Source organism: Amblyomma americanum, chromosome 3 (genome assembly GCF_052857255.1).
Source record: "Amblyomma americanum isolate KBUSLIRL-KWMA chromosome 3, ASM5285725v1, whole genome shotgun sequence".
Taxonomy (NCBI): Eukaryota; Metazoa; Arthropoda; class Arachnida; order Ixodida; family Ixodidae; genus Amblyomma; species Amblyomma americanum.
Genome location: NC_135499.1, coordinates 46,176,407 through 46,192,381, shown reverse-complemented (window position 1 = coordinate 46,192,381; position 15,975 = coordinate 46,176,407). Strand labels below are relative to the sequence as shown.

Below are 15,975 nucleotides of genomic sequence, written 5' to 3'. Positions count from 1 at the left end.
TTTTCCCTCACGTGACCACCTACTTGTGATCAACTACAGGTCACAGTCATTGTTCGGTTTATGCAACCGATACCAAAACAGCGTCAAGAAGAAGTTCAATTATTAATTATTTAGCGGCCGTAGACAAATACCACAGGGTGGTCCATTTTGACAGAAGAAAATACACAAGCAAAAATGTGATGTTTATAGTCCTTTAAGAGAAATCGCTATATGAATTAAGCGGCTTTAAAATGCATTGAAAATATAGCCAGCCAACCAAACTTTTGAAATTTCTTTTAATTAACTGAAAGTTCAAATTATGAGTTTCAATAATCGTGAGTCTACTGTACAAGAAAAGAGCCAGTGTGCATGGTGGCGATGTAAGGGAGGCAGTTGTGCTTATCATTTTTTATGTTTTTAAACTTTGATGGCCACTGTGATCTTGCTCCCGACAATATCCTGAGCGTTGCTGCAAGGATCTCTGGTGTCGAAGCATGCCTGGCCCATTTAGTTGAGTACGTGACTCGTGCATCCTGAAGATCAGTCACAGGGCTGTTTGCCTGCAGGAAGTTGATCTCCAGGATCTAGTCTCTGGAACATTCGGGAAATGTGATAAATTCGCGTAGAACATGCAGAAACATGTTGCCTGAAAATTTCGTAGCTGTGACTATGGGGTTAAAAATTTTTTTTCTAGGAACAGCTTCCCCGTTGAAACAATTTTCTGTGCTGACCGAGGGAAACACAATACTCAATAGCCAGCAAGCTCTTCTGTATGTTAGGGCCATGGAGGCACGCATGTCGAGGGGATGGTATCAAAAAGTGATACCCATTTAGCTTGTAACTCAGTTGCGTCCTGTACTGCGCCCTAGCTACGTATTTACCAGCGCAATGTGCGCACTTTTTTTTTTTTAAATTAGGGCTCTGAAAAGGGGGTGCACAAATCACATAGAGGTTTTGTGAACACCTTCTAATAAAACTCTACAAGGCCATAATGTGCAGCAATATACAGTAGAACCTCGTTGATACGTTCCCGGTTCGTACGATTTCCCGGTTCATACGATCAAAATCGAGGGCAAGAAAAAATGCCCCATAGAGTTACATGTATTTGTTTCCCGGTTTATACATTCCCGGATCACACGATTTCCCGGTAAATACGTTCAGACTTTAGCGAAACAATACGTTTTGCGACGAAAAGAAGAAGAGTTGGCTGAGAGCAGGCACACGCGACTTCTTCCTCCATGCTTGTGTGAGCATGGCGTAAATCGCCGCCGCGGCGGTTTCTCCGCTCGGCGCGGTGGCATGTCAACGGCGCTGCCCCACCTACTCCTCCAGTCTCTCCGATTCCTAGCAGGGTTAGTACGTTCACTATATGCAGCAAACAGGAAGCGCTCGCGATATCGCTTGGTTTCCGCCAGTCAAGCGAGCGCCACTCTGGTTGCTTTATAGCCGGTAAACAGGGTGGTTCTGCTCTCTGGTTGCGTAATCGGGACGCACAAGCCCGTCAAAATTTTTATCTCCTAATCTACCGCAGATTTGACTATGCATGTTTTGGTCGACGCGGGTTTATTTTGATGATTGCCTACTTTTAAAGCTCCCAGACACCATCATCATCAGTTCCCACCACCCTGCGGTCGGACGAATAGCTACCGATTCTCATTTCCACCTTCTTCCTGCGTCGTTTGCTGGCTGCCATGGCGTCTCGTAAGCGTAAGCCGTTGTCCTTGAAGGAGAAGTTGAACATCTTGGCAGTCGTCGACGCAAATCCCAAAAAGAAGCGAATCGACATTGCAAATGACCTCGGACTGCCAGCATCAACTGTCAACACGATCGTGTCGAAGCGGAAGGAGATCGAAGGCAACGCGTTGGTGTTCGGCGCAGGGACAAAGCAGGCCCGTGGAGCCAGGCATGGGGAGCTGGAAGAAGCACTTCTGAAGTGGTTCAAACAAGCGAGAGCGTCCGTTGTCAACTTTGACGGAAGTATTCTTCGCGAGAAAGCAATGGAAATTGCAGATGTGCTTGGGATTGATGACTTCACCGCCTCGAATGGATGGATTAGCCGATTTCGAGCTCGGCATGCCATCGCGTATCGGCAAGTGAACGGCGAAGCTGCAAGCGTCAATCCAGCTGACATCGAAAACTGGATTTCGTTGCTGCCCGGAATTTTGAATGCACACGATCCACGAGACGTGTACAACGCCGATGAACTGGGACTGTTCTTCAAGGTACAACCGAACAAAACGCTGTGCCTGAAAGGCGACGATTGTCACGGCGGCAAAATAAGCAAAGACCGCGTGACGGTCCTTTTATGCTGCAATGAAGATGGGAGTGATATGCTCAAGCCTTGGGTAATTGGGAAAGCAAAGAACCCGCGCTGTTTGCGCAATATTGCACATTTGCCTTGTGTTTATAAAAATAACACAAAGGCGTGGATGACCTTCAGCATTTTTGAAATGTTCCTTCGGTACCTCGACGGACGACTCGGATCGAGAGGACGGAATGGGCTGCTGTTTCTAGACAATTGCTCGGCCCACCCGAAGGACACTTCTTTTCTTCGAAACGCCCGCGTCATTTTTCTTCCGAGCAACACAACGAGTCATCTACAGCCCTTAGACGCTGGGATTATAAAAAACGTGAAGCACTTGTACAGAAAGTGCATTGTGCGACGATTCCTGGCTCGTGTCTCACGACAGCAGGACCCGGGGAAGTTGTCGTTGCTAGACGCAATGCACTACTTGGTCAGTTCGTGGGAAAGCGTTACGAGCGATACTGTGCATAACTGTTTTCACAAGTGCGGTTTTCGGCGCGTGCCAGGGGCCGAGGAGACCCAGGAGCCCAGCGATGACTATGCAGAGATGGACGAAGAGTTTCGGTCAACCGGTGCCGATGGCTTGTTTTCAGAGTTTGTTGCCGTCGATGACAACGTGCTGACCTGTGAGCCGCAAAGCGTAGCCGAAATAGTGGCCGAGGTACGAGGCGGCGAAGCGTCTGATAGCGACGAAGACGACGAAGAGGACATCCCGACTACTTTCGCCCAGGCCGCCGCCGGACTAGATGCGCTGCGGAGTTTTTTCCGCGACAAAGAGAACAGCGCTGCAGATAAGAACATTCGTGAGCTAGAAAAGCAGCTCTACCTTTCTAATGGTCGCACCCTTCATCAGCGAACGCTGGTCGACTACTTTAAGCAGTGAAAATGGAAATAAATGCCCTTGCACATCGTTCTCGAGTCTTGATTTTCGGAAATCAAGGTGAGTTTGGATCATACGTTTTCCCGGATAATACGTTTTTTTCTCGCATTTAAAAAAAACGTATCAACGAGGTTTTACTGTATATATATATATATATATTATGTGTTGCCACCTGTACGTCGACCACCTAACTCGCAGCCCGCGGTGGCCAGAAGAAAATTCACTCAAAATATAGGACGCATAACCCCTCCCGACCTGCGTAGTTTCCCACAGGATGGCATGACACTGTATGTGCAGCTTAAAGCAACAAAAGCGCAACAATACAATGACACCTGGTATTGATTTTATCATCTGTACATATTTTAGCCTGAGCCGACCAAAAACCTCGTGTTTGGCGCTCTTTGGCCTTAGATGCCCTTGCGCCGTAAACACTTAGCATCATCATCATCTGCAACAATACAGTCGCAGAACCAGCATTGAGAGGCAAATGGAGATAACAGGCAATAAACTGGCGCCCTCGCATGTGGTCCGGCTGATTAGTGGCGAACCGAACATCAAACTGCTCGGTAGTTTGGGATTTTGGTGTGTACCAGCAGTTACTGGGCGCTTGCTCTCGCTAATGTTCATCCGGGAAAGCGACTGCCAGCGTGAGTGAGCCAGGTAAACTGCACTCAATTCTTCCCCTTGCCACTCATTGGCACTTCCACATTTCGTAGCCACACATGGTGATGTGGCCTGCCTTGCGCGCAGCCGTTTCCATGCTTGTGGTCTGGCATATCAGGGAGTGTAAAATGTGTGAGTAAAAGTTTAAAAAAAAAACCCCTGGGTGATAATTTAGTGGTGCGTAGATTACGTGAGTACAGTCAGATCTTGATATAACGACGAACACGGATATTACGAATTGTTGGCTATAACAAGCTCTCCGTAAATATTTTTTGCAAACGCATGCAATTTCTACATATATATCAATAGCGGTTGATCATGAAACAGGTATATTGAACTTCCCAGTGCCAAACGGTGCCCGTTTGGATTGCAGGTGGCAGGCTTCGCCACACTGCACAAGTGACTAGTGGTGATGCGGCAAGCGTTCGCGCCAAGGTTTGCAATTTTATGTCGCACTCGCCATCAGTGGCGTGTAGGGTTGTAGTCCGGCACTCATCACTCGTTCAGCCTCTGGCATCGAACGATAGTGCTCTGGAAGCAGCAGCGCTGGTGGCTGTACGCTTGCAGTAACAATCCTGTTCTCAGGTTGGCTGTTGCGAAGGTGGTGAAAGCAGCAATAGCTTTCGCTCTGACTTACCGCCTTCCACGTGACAGGAGCGGGGTGCGGGTAAGCCACCGCAACCTGCGCTTAATCTTCATTTTCGGTTCGCTGGAGGGAAGCCAACATAACTGCAGCTCGATTTTTTACGGCCTTGGGAATAGCCGTGAGCACTTTCAAAGCGGCGCCAAAAACCTGGGAAAACGTGTTTCCGTTTCCTTAGTAAGGATCGCCTGAATTGCCATTCCTTTATTGATTAAATTCCTCTGCCATTCTATGCGTTTCTGAAGAAATTTTAATTACAAATTTCGTCTATATCTAACTATTTTAAGATTTTCTACCTGTTTGCTATTGCGAGGTTCCACTGTAAATATGGTTATTTCTCACCAGAATTGCAGGCCGTGTTCAGTGAAGCTGTCTGTCCCCGTGTGTGCCCAGTGTCGGGGCCACTTGAGGCGCCTATGTGACTGTTACGCAGTGCCAGAGAACTGAGCTTCCCCTCTTGTTTGCATTCTTGCTCCTTTGCATGGCCAGGCTGGAAGAACAAGATGACTTGTCCCTGAACCCCCTGCTGCACACCTACAGCTTGTCTCCTGCCGAACTGCTCAAGCACAGGCACTACGAGACCAGTCTGTTGGATGTGGTGAGGCTGGACTCTTGTTGTTTGCAATCTCTAGGCACCATCACGAAGTGTGCGTGCCAGTTTATGCTGACCCGTGCAGACCGGGGAGAATGTACCTGTCACATGTGAATGTGTGGGTGGCAGCTGCAAGCGTTGTGAAGCACTGTGTTGGGGTTTTGCCATGTTAAGCCCCTATTAGCTGTTGTAGCAGCTGAAAGCTCCGCTGAGTTATTCTAGCTTGAAATTTGCATTTTGCTGCAAGCATGCTACATACAGTAGAATTCTGACTATACGAATCTTACAAAATCGTGAAAAATATTTGTATCATTCAGAATTGACAAAATCCAAATGCAAAGGCCCAGGAAATGCGTTCATGCAGATCTCTTTACAACTGACAGGATATTTATTTATTTATTTATTTATTTATTTACACATACTGCAGCCCCTTTATGGGGCTATTGCAGGAGTGGGTTAGACAAAAAGAAGTCATACAAAAAGCAAGCAAAAAATAACATTTAAAAATTCACGAGAAATAAGGCAGATGACACAAATGAAACTCAAAATAACAGCAACACTGAGATACAGTACAGAAAACAGAAACGAGAATGAGTCAATACACTGTAACAACAAGAAAGTACATAAAATCAGGAGTAGTTAACTTTTAATAGGAAATCGTTTAATGGCAGTGACCTAATTGTTCCGGAAATTAAGTTCCAGAATCCTATAATACGTGGGAAAAAGCTGTATTTAAATTTATTACATCGAGCAAAGTAAGGCTTAATATTAAGGCTATGGTGACTACTACTCGACAGGAATACTTGCAGGAATATATATAGGATGTGAGACACGATAAGAAAAATTGACGATGCCATGCAGAAACTTCAATGACTCAACGTGACGGCATACGGATAAAGGGGTTAGGTTCAGAGAAGATAACGCACGAGAGGTTGAAATATGGTGATCATAACGATGATATATGAACCTAATAGATTTTTGTTGTATGCTCTCAATGGAGTTAATGTCGCACTGCTTATGAGGGTTCCGGAGCGGAGAGGCATAATCTAGGATTAGGCGAATTAAAGTTTTGTACATTAGTAACTTAGTTTCTTTTGGAGAATTGTTGAAATTGCACCTCAAATACCTGAGCAATACTGATTGCTTTAGTGCAAATGAAATTAATGTGTTTTGACCAGGACATGTTAGTGGTAAATATGACGCCAAGATACTTGTATTCCGAAACCCTGTGCAAAGATAAGTTGTTTAAAGTGTAATTGATCAATGAAGGGGAGGGAACTTTAGAAAATGACATTATCACAGTTGTAGTAAAATTTATTTTCAGTTGCCAAGTGTTGCACCAGGTACAGAAGCTGATCAATGAGGAATGTAGTTCGAGATGATCTTCTGGTGTGTTAATCACGCGATACAAAACACAGTCGCCCACATAAAGGCATATGTGAGAAGTGATGTTTCAAGGTAAGTCATTAATGTATAGTAGAAATAGTAAAGAACCAAGAACCGACCCTCGGGGTACACCAGATGACACATAAACTGAAGAAGAGTTAGATGAATTATAACATGCGAATTGTGACTGATGAGAAAGGAAACTGGCAATCTAGCTAACCAATTGAGAATTTTTCAAGATCATGTTAAGCTTTATTAAGAGATTAGAATGCGGTACAGTATCGAAAACCTTGGAAAAATCTATAAATATAGCGTCGACCTGGGTGCCGATATCAAGGGTGCAGAGAATGTCGTGAGAATTCAACTGGTTTTTGTTAAGGTGCTGAAACCTTTTTTAAAACCGTGCTGAAAGTTAGAAAGCACGTTATTAGATTCCAGAAATTCCATTATATGTTTGCGAATTATGTGCTCCAGCATCTTACATGAATATGATGTTACTGAAATAGGTCTATAATTAGATAAGAGCTTTTATTACCAGATTTTAATAATGGATGTACTTTGGCCAGCTTCCATGAGGATGGAACAATGCCGGTTATGTGAGACTTATAAAAGATGATGGTTAGGTATCGAGCAGACCACAATGAATAACGAACGAGAAAAGAATTGGGTATACCATCGGGACCAGTCAATTTTTTTGTGTCTAGCTGTAGTATTAGGTTCAGTACACCATGCTCATTAATCATGATTTCAGTAATCAGGGTTGCTACATTAGGAGGGTCAAAGGATACAACTTCGTGGGTGTCTGATCAAAACACAAATTTAAAGTAGGCATTGAAAGCCTCAGCTATTATTAACGGATCATTAGTTGTTTCATCATTGATGATTATAGATGCCGATGTAGACTCTGTTGGCAAGACAGAGCGCGAAAATTTGCGAGGATTAGTTTTTAGAAGATTTCCTAACTGGACATTGAAAAAAAAAATGGTCTTTTGCCGACTTCGTAATTACACGCAGTTCTTCTTTTGCCCTGCGAAACTTGATAGCACTATCAGGCTCTGATAAGCGCTTCACGTGTCATATATCACGTGTCATCCAGGGTACTTTGAGGTTCTTTTTCTTTGTTTTTAGCGGAAAAAACGTTGCATGTAGTCACTGACAATATTTTCAAAAAGTTGCTAACTAGTTCGTTGATGTCACCCGTGTGACTAAGCGTGTGAAATGCCTCAACAGAAGAAGGAAGAAAATCAGTGATAGCAATATCATCAGCCTGAGGGAAATCAGCTCTAAAACAGGACAGTTGAACGAACTGCCACAGCCTTGTGGTTCGAAATTCCATCAACAATATCACATTCAAAACCGCACTGTTAAATATTTGAACCGAGAAAGACCAAGTCAAGCAGCGAGTCACCTCTTGTTGCTTCGTTAACAATTTGCTTTAGATCAAAGAACAAGGAAATGTTCAACAATTCTCGACAGATGGATGTATCCCGACCAGAAATCGTGAATGATAGCCAATGGATACCTGGGGTGTTGAAATCGCTCATCAAAATAAGATTAGACTGTTTGAATGTTTGTATGTTCAAATAATCATTAAGGATGTACAATACATCGACAGATGAAAAAAGAATGCATATTACAAAAGAATGCCGATACCGATTTGCAGCCTCGGAGCCAATGCTTACTACTTGCAGTTGTGCGCCTGTGCTCACTCGCAATGTCAGTGATGGGCTGCCTGTACGCCGCCACACATTTGTCATGATGCATATACCACATGACTAGCCATTGCGGCGTCAGCGATACAAGGGAGCTGGTTTGGCCGTTTTTGTATCGCTCACAGCAATGGTACTATGCTTGCAGCACTTTGTTGTAGCCCCGCCTGATTTTGTATTTTGTCTTGTGAAACAAGTTGTATATTTGGAAGTTCCATTTTTTCCTAGTGCATTGCTATTAGCGGTCAAAAGTCCAGAAATGTTGGCAGCCGCCGCTTGAAGGCTCTCGATATCTCGGTAGAGTTCCGTGCTGCTCTGTTGTGTCGATAAATCAATTCAGTTCATTTGCCATGGTATTAACGATGGCTGGGACCTGGAGTAAAAGCTTTCGTTTGACAGCTTGAGAATGCCACGGGCCACCCTTTGGCAGCAGTGCAGTAGTTTGGCATGTGGGCATAAATGCAAAGTACATCACATGTGCATCTCAACACAAGCAAAAACAACAACTCGAGAGAAGAAAAGCTCTGTTCAGTGTACAGCAATCAGCACATCAACAAGAGCAGAGCGAAAACAAGCAGAAAGAAGTTCACAATGGCTGCGAATTTAAAGAAACAGAAAGTTAGGTCACAAACGAAGAGGTTTAGAATAAATGCAAAAAGTGCTCGATCAGGTTCCGGCGTGTAACATTTTGAAGAACAATATTGTTTTGTGCAAGGTTTTTAAGAAGTCGGTGTAGTTTTTGTAATGTTTGATCACCATACGAGTTCTGTAAGTTTTCATGCTCCATCCCTCAATATTTCTTATGCTGTATATTGAATCTTATTTTTCCAGCCGAGCTAATTTTGAAAGAAGATATATGTTGTTTGAGGCCTTCATACTCTTGCTCAAGCGGTATTCTTGAAACTTAGTAATTGTAAGTATGCTAGGCTTTAAGAAAGGTGTTGTCGTATGGTAGGTTTGTGGAACGTTTTCAAGAATTCTTAAAATTTTTTTTTTTTAACACATGTAGTTTCTGAAGATTTCCTGGTGTTGTTGCACCCCAAGTTAAGGGTGGAGGTGGTGATCAGGGCTAACTTTTTTGTTCTTTGACCTAGAGCAATGAAATTTGGTAGCCACACTGAAAAGTGTCTTAAATAAAGAAATATAGAGTTTCATTATGATACCTTGAATTGTTTTCAAGTTACAAAATGTTACATGTGTTCCGCTTGTGGCAAACCTGGCACTGTAACGAAACATGCCAGAGAGCTGCCTTCAATTTCAATCTTTGCTCAAAAGAGCCTTGCAGGGTACAACAGTTCAAAAAATTTTTTTAAACGCATTTTTTTTTTACACAGAACATCATGTTCACCTTCACTAACTGTGCCAGAACTTCTCGTTCACAAATTAGCTGTAGAAAAAAAAAACTAAGCCCTCAACGAGATATTGAAGACTGTCATACCCTCAAGCACACTTCAGGGAATAAATAAAAACAAACAGGATCAAAATTGGTTCAGGCATTCCCACGCTACCCTCTCCACAGACAAAGCAGAATGCCCAAAACACACTTTTGAGAAAACGTCTCTCAAAGTTTTCGGAGCAGTTCACAGCTCTCAAAATGCACCAGGACTGTAGTTTTCGCTGTCTTTGGTTACACGTGACTTCTTGGGTCTCTGCCCTTTGATTTCGTGCACACGAGATGATTTTTTGGCTTGCTGATGGTCTTTTTCTGCAGCCCCCTGAAGGGCAAGGGTACCAGGTTTTAAGCCCAGTGTAGTGCAAAGCTCAGTATAAGCTCGCAAGTTGCCTGCATTGTACCTAGTAACTGCCTCGTAAACTGCTGCTTCTAAAGTGAAGAGGGAGGCATGCTGCTGCTTCGATATCAATGTCCAAATCACCGAATGAAGGCTTTCGGCAGCGTTCTGCGTCTTGTTGCCACTACATCGAGCCAGTAAATTAGGGTTGGACAAGCGTTGGTAGACCGGTAGCAGCGCTTGCACAACTCTGCTTGGAAGAATGTACTTGTGTGGAGGTTGTGGCTTGCCTTCTGCCTCAGCTGCACGATGCCTGCACCAGCTGTGGGCACCAGGTGGGCAAAGATCATGATGGGGCTCAGCATCTGTGGATGCAATGTGATGTAGTGTTGCCATCACTGCCCTCTGCATTTCTTCCACATTTGTGCTATTTCGCAGGGCTAGGCCATAATAATTAGTCTTTTTATCAAATCCTGCGTCAAGGCACCTTTCCCACCGAGTGCCTCTTCCTTCTTGGCTTTGTTCACAAGAGAGCGAAGTGCTGTGCCCATCCTTTTTTTGCACATGGTTCACACAGTCCTCCTTTGTGAGAGGTTTGAACCCATATGTTTGATCATTGCACAAGGCCAGGTAGGTGCGGCTGTCTCCATCACAGATTGCTTTGTGTATCTGAGGTCGTTTCTGTCAAGGGAGCGCCCAAAAAGCTGCAGTGCGGCTTCAATTTCCATGCGTCCTGCATTGACATCAATGTTTTTTTGGCACTGGTGAGCCTTCTTCCATTCATGGTATGCAGGGTCGGTTTCAGTTGGCCCTATTTCACACCCAAGGCAGAAGTTGGACACGACTGTACAGTCAAGCACAAGACCCGTGTAAAATTCTATTATACAGCCTACACCAATGTGTGAGCTGTGCCCACGCGTCAGCCATGTGCCGTCATAAACAACTGTAATGTTCTTGGTGAAGTTGACTTCCATTTCTTTGTAAACATCTTTGACAGCCTTCACAGCACCTGCAAAAAAATTTTGTGCAGCAGCTTGAGCAGCTGGCTTGAGCACTTTCTTCAAATGCTCTTGGTATGTCTTCTGGTGCAGTCCTCGGTGTGAAACATTCATCACTGCCCAGAAGTCATTCAGAGAAGTGGGCCCTTTGCCAATGCTCCTGATTGCTTGCATAGATCTGAGGTTTACATCGAAAGCCCTCGCACCTTGCTTTCTTTGCGAGGACCACTGGGAGTTGATAACACCACAAGAACATTTCAGCACCATTTTCACAGCAAGTCCAAGTCTGGTGTCCCAGTCCACTGCTAGGCTTGGCCTCTGGAAAAATCGGGCAGAGGGCAGCCTTGATCAGCGAATTTAGAGCACCCATCTGAATTACCACGAACTCATCATCTGATGCAGGCGTAGTATCGGATTCCGGCAGCGCGGTCAGCGTGAACTTCCGCTCAGTTGCCGACATTGCACCAAACAACTCGCGAACAGTGGTCGCGCGCGCTTGTGCCAATTCCGCGGACACAAAACTTGGCTCTCTGTGTTTCTGAATGGTACGACGCCCGCCGCATGGAACATTGGCACAGCTCCGCTGATTGAACGCATCTGCCGACGCACCATGTATCACTTCTTCCAAAATGGCTTGAGTGTCGTGTTGAAGAGCCTCATCAAGGAAACAGTCTTCTGCTGACAAATCTGACCTGCGTCGCAACTCCGTTGCATTGTCCGGTACGCGGCTGTAGCTTGTCGACGGCCCAGGATCCAGGGTCCAGGATCCGGATCCAGGTGGAGATACGCAAAAACTCTGGCCTGCATTTCAGCGACCTCAGCCCCACAGAGCGTGCGATGCTTTTGAGGGAGCACGGTTAGGTTAGACGCCGGCGAGTGGTTTCCCCCTTCCTCAGAGAGCAGCCGTTGCAAACTAAATACAGTAAAACCTCGTTAATTCGAAATCTGTTAATTCGAACTGACGGCCGGGTCCCGGCAAAGCCCTGTGTAATTCAATGGGTCAAAACTCCCGATAATTCGAATATGCCGGTATCCACGTCGGTTAATTCGAACTAGGCGCCGATGGCTGGCATTGCTCCTCGCATATAGAAGTCACCTCGTAGCAAATACAATGCGCTGAAAATTTTTAAAAAATGCAGAATGATGAGAAAAAAAATAAGCCAGCACGCATGTCAGCACGCACGAGGTGAGACGTGAATTTCGTTGCCCAAACCAACCCTGCGGTGCATGCCGTAGCAGGTTTTCGCTGCCGGAGCATCGAAGCATTGGCTTGTCTATTTTTGGCTGACGCGCGGTCACGCGGGTAGCCACCCTACCGCGGGCGCCGCCTATGCTCCGGCCACCACGGTGGCTCCGGCGCAAGCCGTTGCAGGTTTCCGCTGCGCCGAGGCGGTCGTGACCATTGGAGACGCACGCGACCATGGAGGAAGGAAGTACTCGGGAGAGGCGGTTACGTCACATTTTTTTGAAGCCGCGCTTTTTTTCTGATGCAAATAAACGTTTCAATCAAGCGGGCCTCCCCTCCCCGTTCCCCGCTTCCCTCTACTTGGGCGCCGTCCCAGCGCGCCTGCCCATGCAGCAGACGACGACGCTGCGCCCAACGTTCTGTTGGCTGCGCCGTCGGTTAAACTCTCCCAGTAGCCCTTGCGAGAACGCGTGACTTCCGGTACCCTTTTTTTGTGCAGCTCGGGAAGCGAAGACTCTTTCCTTTCCTTCATCCTGCACGCAGCACCCGGCCCCTCTTGCGCCTAGTATTTGTTGCCGCGGTGTCTAGCGAAGTTTGTGTTGCGTGATATTCCTCGTTTGTTTGGTGTCTCGCTGGTGACGTCTCATCGACTGTGCCAATCATGGCAAACTGAGGAAAGTACTCCGCAAAGGATTTGAAGACGAAGGTGGAGATATTAGAGGAGGTCGAACGTGGTCTCCTAACAAAGACAGCGATCGCAGAGAAGTTTGCAGTCAAGAAATGCACGCTGTCCACATACCTCAAGAACAAGGACTCGATCTTCAATGCGTATCAAAAGGAGATGGAGCCCTCGCGGAAACGACTAAGAACATCGGCTCATCCAGAGATGGAGGATGCTGTAATGGCATGGATTAAGGACGTTCGCAGCAGGAACATTCCGCTATGTGGACAAATAATTGCCGCAAAGGCAGTGGACTTCGCCAGCCAGATGGGCATAAGTGACTTCAGCGCGTCGGAAGGCTGGTTGTCGCGTTTCAAGGCCCGTCACGGACTTACGTTTAAAAGCGTTTGTGGAGAGGCAGCCGCAGTCGATGAAGAAACGTGTCAAAATTGGATCTCAGGTCAACTAAAGGACTACCTTGCCGATTACTCGCTCAGCGATGTGTTCAATGCAGATGAAACCGCGCTTTATTTTAAGTTGCTGCCGAACAAGACTCTCAGTTGCAAAGGCGACACGTGTTCAGGCGGGAAGACAAGCAAGGAAAGAGTGACGGTGTTGGTGTGCGCAAACGCGACTGGCACGGTTATAGGCAAAGCAGCGAAGCCTCGCTGCTTTAAAGGGCTAAAAACTCTCCCTGTTGATTATACTTTCAACAGAAAGTCGTGGATGACGCGAGCAATTTTCACGGATTGGCTGCGCACACTCGACAGGAAGTTCGCGGCACAGAACAGGAATGTTCTGTTGTTCGTCGACAACTGTTCAGCCCATTGCGACATCAGCGGACTGAAGGCGATCCGTCTGGCATTTCTGCCGAAAAACACTACGGCTGTGCTGCAGCCTATGGACCTTGGGGTTATTAAAAAACCTCAAAACACTGTACAGGCGCCACCTCCTAGAGCGGATTCTTGTGTGTATGGACAGCGGCAAATCGTACGACGTCAATCTCCTCGGAGCCTGCCACATGCTGGCAACATCGTGGAATGCTGTCAAGGCGGACACAGTCGCGAACTGTTATCGAAAGTGCGGCTTCATTGAAGGCCCAGAAGCCTGCAGCACGACAGAGCTGGATGCTCAATGTGATGACTCCGTCGCGCTGCACCCTGCGTACGCTGCTTTATCGGAGGGTGTTGACTTCCAGAGCTTCGTAGACGTTGACAGCGGCGTGGAGACATCGGGGCTGTTAAGCGATGCTGAGATTATTGAAGCGGCCTGCGGTGACCAGATGCCGCACAACTCGGGCGCGGCGAGCACAGCTGACAGCAACGACGAGTCCGACGGAGGCGACGATCCATTGCCACCCCCGAGTGCATGTGAAACAGCGTCAGCACTCGATCTGGCTGCGCGCTACTTCTCCGCCGATGATAATTCGGACGCTGCGTTGGAGCTGTTGGGCAAGTTGCAGATGATGCTTGTCGAGTCACGGCAAAGAAAACGAAAACAAATGCGCATCACCGAATATTTTTCTCTTTGATATGCTTTGCCAATCTGCTGTTAATAAACATGTTTTTGAAGCATAGTGTCATATTTAATCATTAAGCTTGCTGCTTACGCGAATGCATTTTGATGTTAGCTCCAACCGCATAAACAAATTAACTTTATTTCCTTCGACATTCGGGCTCTATGATTTTAATTTGCGCAATCGCCCGCTGCAAATGTGTAGTAGCGCGTAGTAAGAGATAACGATCTCAGATATGCCTGTTATAGCTTCGGCCCGTGCTGCCGGGCGTGATGGCCGCTTTTTTTAGCGCCCGCTCGTTAATTCAAACTCCGCTTAATTCGAACAATTTTCCGGTCCCCCTCGAGTTCGAATTAACGAGGTTTTACTGTATCATAACCCCAGTGCGAGGAGTCGCGAGGGGTGCGTTGCGCCCATCGGAGGCTGGCCGAGGCTTTGGGGCCAACGGATTGTGATTCCTTGAACGGAGCGGTTGCATGGCGCAGCAGGCAGCGTCGAGGTCTCCCACTGTTGCAAGGGCCAAGTTATTTCTTCATTTTTTGCCACAAAAAACAAATGGGTGCTCGACGGCAGTCGCGTTTAAAGTCGGCGGCTTGAAACCAAAGCCGGCGCACGACGCTTCAACGGCTTCCGCTAGATCCAACGGGTCCACTGGATCTGGCTCTCTCGCCAACTTGCATGTACCTTCAGATATGTACTGTGAATGGATTAAAATAGCCTAGCTCGAAAAGAACAGCTCCGCCGAACTGCCGCAGCTATTGAATATAACGCGCACCTCGCCGCGGAGCCAAATCAGTCTGGCCGGGCCTGCGGCGGCTGGCGCACTCAGCGCGAAATAGATACATGCTCCAATCTCCACGCCAATGCGGTCAGAGTGCGCCGAAGCCGCCGAACGCGTCGGCAGTCAAGCGCAGTTGGAGTATAGATAGAGGGTCTCGCTTCAACCGACGTGACTTCGCCGTGCAGGGCGCGCGCCTCGCCGCAGCATAAACGCGCCTTAACACAGCCTGCGCTTAACCGCTAACTAACGTATTCAGCGGCGGCATCCATGGGAGCCACTGAAAACCCCCGCCCACTCACTAAATAAAAGAAAGAAATCCGGTGCCGAGGTTCGGAATCGAACCAGGGCCTTCGGCGTTTGAGGCGGAAGCGCTGCCGCTCCGCCACGACGGCTCAAGTTACAGCCGTCAATAAAGGCGTATCTAGTGAATGCACTCGTCTGATGCAGAAATCTCCGCGCTTTCGCTAGGTATATCCTGGCCTAACAGAGCTAGGCCATCAGCAATTTTTCTGAACTGCCTTGTACCTTGTCTCCCGTCCCTAATAAACGATTTCCGTTAAGTAGTTTGAAGTTGACTGGCACAGCCGGGAATGTTTCGCCAGGCAAGCGTGCGAATACACAAGTGCTGCCTTGTACGATCACCGACCATCGTGCCATCATAGCTTTTCATCGACCGTGACGATCATCTGACAAGCCTTAACAGGCTCCTTCAAAGGTTAACTAGCACTTGAAACGACACTTGGAGTTCCTCTGCTGTTCGGTGCTTGTAAATCGAAGCGCGTCAAAAACAAAAACACGGGGCACGCAAAGCTCATAGATGCGAAGCGCCATAACAAATCGAAACTCTCCTGGCCGCCTGTGGCGCCGCCAAGCATCCGTTTTCTTTGCTTCCAACATTCAGGTTGTCTTTTGCCTGCCTTTTTTGTGTGATAAAAGTGCACTATTG

At 46.9% G+C, this 15,975-nt stretch overlaps 1 protein-coding gene across 1 annotated transcript in view; it reads left to right on the top strand.

Moving 5' to 3' along the window:
* The window catches only part of LOC144124569 (tubulin monoglutamylase TTLL4-like), a 156,565-nt gene that overhangs the window by 116,363 nt on the left and 24,227 nt on the right, over positions 1-15,975 (top strand). The window contains 1 exon segment of the mRNA XM_077657315.1: positions 4,960-5,068. Coding sequence (XP_077513441.1) covers positions 4,960-5,068 — 109 coding nt within the window.